General features: G+C 35.5%; 1 protein-coding gene across 1 annotated transcript in view; it reads right to left on the bottom strand.

The window, feature by feature from the left end:
• Positions 1 to 2,511, bottom strand: part of LOC105117290 (uncharacterized protein C57A7.06-like) — a 10,027-nt gene extending 7,516 nt beyond the window's left edge. The window contains exons 1-4 of the mRNA XM_011014904.1: positions 2,022 to 2,511; positions 1,548 to 1,731; positions 648 to 1,123; positions 3 to 160 (exon numbers count right to left, since the gene is read on the bottom strand). Coding sequence (XP_011013206.1) covers positions 3 to 160; positions 648 to 1,123; positions 1,548 to 1,731; positions 2,022 to 2,345 — 1,142 coding nt within the window. The 5' untranslated portion in view covers positions 2,346 to 2,511. The remainder of the gene's footprint in view (positions 1 to 2; positions 161 to 647; positions 1,124 to 1,547; positions 1,732 to 2,021) is intronic.
• Between the last annotated feature and the right edge of the window lie 503 nt (positions 2,512 to 3,014).

Raw genomic sequence — 3,014 nt, 5'->3', positions numbered from 1 at the left:
GCATTCCTACAGATCCTTTCAATCTTTCTTTCTTCAACAACCGATGGTATGTTTTTGATTTTATCTTCTTGACGCGTTTCATCTTCACCTCATGGCGGAAAAGAAGGCTCCGCATTTTTGCAATATGATTTCGACTGTTTACGTAATCTCCAAGGGATATCTTCCAAGCATCATGAAAAATATCAGTTTTGCAATAAAATAAAGAAAAACTGCAAATCATGCATCAATATGCATACAATTACGCCTGATGAGACAAACAATTTTCAGGTACCCAGGCACAAAAACTGTGACAACCGATTTCTCAAAGCTAAAAATTAAACAAAAAATGTCCAGATCACCCCAACCCCTACTCTGAGCAACGCCTCTTTTTTCCCCTACTGTTCACATATGCAACTGTTATCTTGAAAATCTCTTTGCTGATTGAGAAAAATACTCAACCAAATAAATAACATGTTTAAAGTATTGGATGTTTGCTTTTAAAGACATAGAGAAGATCAACATGAGTCAGAAACGTGTGAATCAAAAAATGGCAAGAAAACTGCAAAAATATGGGTAACAGAGAGAACACAGGAGCATAGATGAACTGCATATAGAAAATATTAAGACACTAAATTGAATCAAGCAAAGAATATTTATGGCCTCCATACCTTATTTAATTCAAGAAGCCTAGAGCCATCTTCTTTATGAGCTGCCATAACCTTGTCATCATTAACTAACAAAGACATTTTCTTCTCAAACTCAGTTCTAGGCTCAAATTCGGACGCTATTGCCCCTACAGTTGATAACCCCAAATCTGTATCTTTATCAAAAATAATGGTAGGTGCCTCCCTATTCCTCTTGACCAAAGGCTCCCATCTTGTAATATCTTTCTTTGATTGTTCATAAGCGGCGTTCCTTTCTAACCTGTCTCGAACCTCCTTGGGAAGTGGAGCTTGAAGAAGCTTTCCTTTTTTCTCCACATGACGTGTTATATTTCGAAGCTCTCTATAACCAGGTTTTCCTTGAATACTTTCAAGAAGGTCTTCAATAGCAATGCGGCCATCACCATCCAGAACATCACGAGTAGGATTATATTCAGACTCTGGATATCCCTCGGATACAACAACTTTGTTTTTCTTCTTGCCTGGGAACAACATAAGATTCGGGGCCATACAAACCTCTAATTACTAAAACAACAAAAGCAGCAAGCAGATATTTTATTAAGGCAAATATATGTGGTGAAAATAGTAATGCTCTAACCTTGACTAAGTTTATATTCCAAATATACAACACAATAAGAATCCATAAATGGATGTAAAAACAAGACACCTACTCAAACACAACTGGAACCCAAAGAATAATTACATGAGCAAGAAGAATGTTTTCCTCTCAAATGGTATCCCCTATACATTATTCATGTCTGCATCTCTGAACATGTCTAGATGTAGAAGATGCTTACACAAACTTCAGCTTCAAGCACTCTAACTTCATTGGTAAACAAGTAAGCATGCATTGTACATGAAAAGAATATCATTTACCCTACTAATCTTGAGAAATGGAAGTGATACCTTGAAAGGCCTGACTTGGCATTCCAGTGATTCCTTGCAACATCCTCAGATGCCGTTCATCATCTTCATCTTCAACATCATCACCAAGTTGATCTAGGTCTCCCTTTTTACCCTTATGGTCAGAAATCTTATTTTCGCCACCATCAAAGTCATAATCGTCGTCATCCGATTCAACATTCTCATCCTACATTAATTGAAAAAATATTTGAGATACCATCTAAGAAAACCAATGTTGGTAGATAAAAAAAGCCATCATTATAGCAAAACGAGTAGAGTGTAAAAAAAAAACACAGTCAATCAGTATAGCAAATCCCGATGCCATCAAGAAATAGAACAACATCTAATAACACACGAAATCCACTCTTCTAAAGTAAAATCCAGCAGTCGAACTAGCTGTTAATTTAACAGAAAATAATTTTTAGACAAGCTATGCTATGAATAAATATATACATATAGGGAGAGAGAGCTTGAAACCTTAAAATCCTCAGGTAACTTATACTCGTAATTCTCAACGGAATCGAAGCGGCGGTTCTTCTTTGATTCCTCTTCAGGCACTCCTTCCTCGTATTCATAAAAGTCGCCGTTAATACCTTCATCTTCTTCACTGCAGGACTGGTCATTAGGGTTGATTCGATCGAGCTCTTTCCTAAGAGATTGAGGTAAGCGTGGTCCGGTCCGCCTTTTCTCGTCCTCAATCTTGCCGTATTTTTTGCTGAATTTGGACTTTTTGGTAAATTTCTGTGGTCTATCATGTTTCTTACCGTCTCTCGATTTTCTCTTCTTCTCTATCATCTTCATGGCTTTGTATTTCCAAATGCTAGATTAGTTCGGGTAACAGCGGCGGTGCTTGTAAAATCTCCACTCAAAGTTATACACGCCTGCCTAGTTGGGAATTGGAATGGATGAAGAGACGCCGTTTTGTAGAGGAAGAAGGTTAGGTTTCTTAAGCGACAGAGGCTCCAAGGTTTTGGCCTTAAGGGTTTTATATAAACTACGTCGTTTATCTCCTGGGCATGAGAAGGAATTGTCGAGTATATTCATTTATTGTGCCGTAAAGGCACAAACATTTAACTAATCATCTTGTAATTAATCATGATTATTAAAATTAAGAAAGGTTCAATCAATTTTCAAATCAGAATGTATTTCTTCTGTTCCATTGAAGAAAAGCATGCTATTTACGTTGTAAAAATCATGAAATAAATAAAACTATTTATATGGATGGCGCTAAATTACATATAAAAACCAATTAGATGATCATGTTATGAGTTTATTTTTTATTTTTATAAAAAATATCATAAAAATATAAGATTCCAGAAAATTAAATTATGTTATAGGTATAAAAAAATTATGTTATAATGTGAAACTTAATTCACTTATATTTAACTTCAAATCTTAAAGCAAATGCATTCAGCATCAAGTTTCACTGGACGATGAACGTAAATACATTAAATCTTAACGAAACATTGA

Source organism: Populus euphratica, unplaced genomic scaffold (genome assembly GCF_000495115.2).
Source record: "Populus euphratica unplaced genomic scaffold, PopEup_1.0 scaffold1278.1, whole genome shotgun sequence".
NCBI lineage: Eukaryota > Viridiplantae > Streptophyta > Magnoliopsida > Malpighiales > Salicaceae > Populus > Populus euphratica.
Note: the sequence above shows the minus strand (reverse complement) of the source record. Positions and strands in the feature narration are given on the sequence as shown.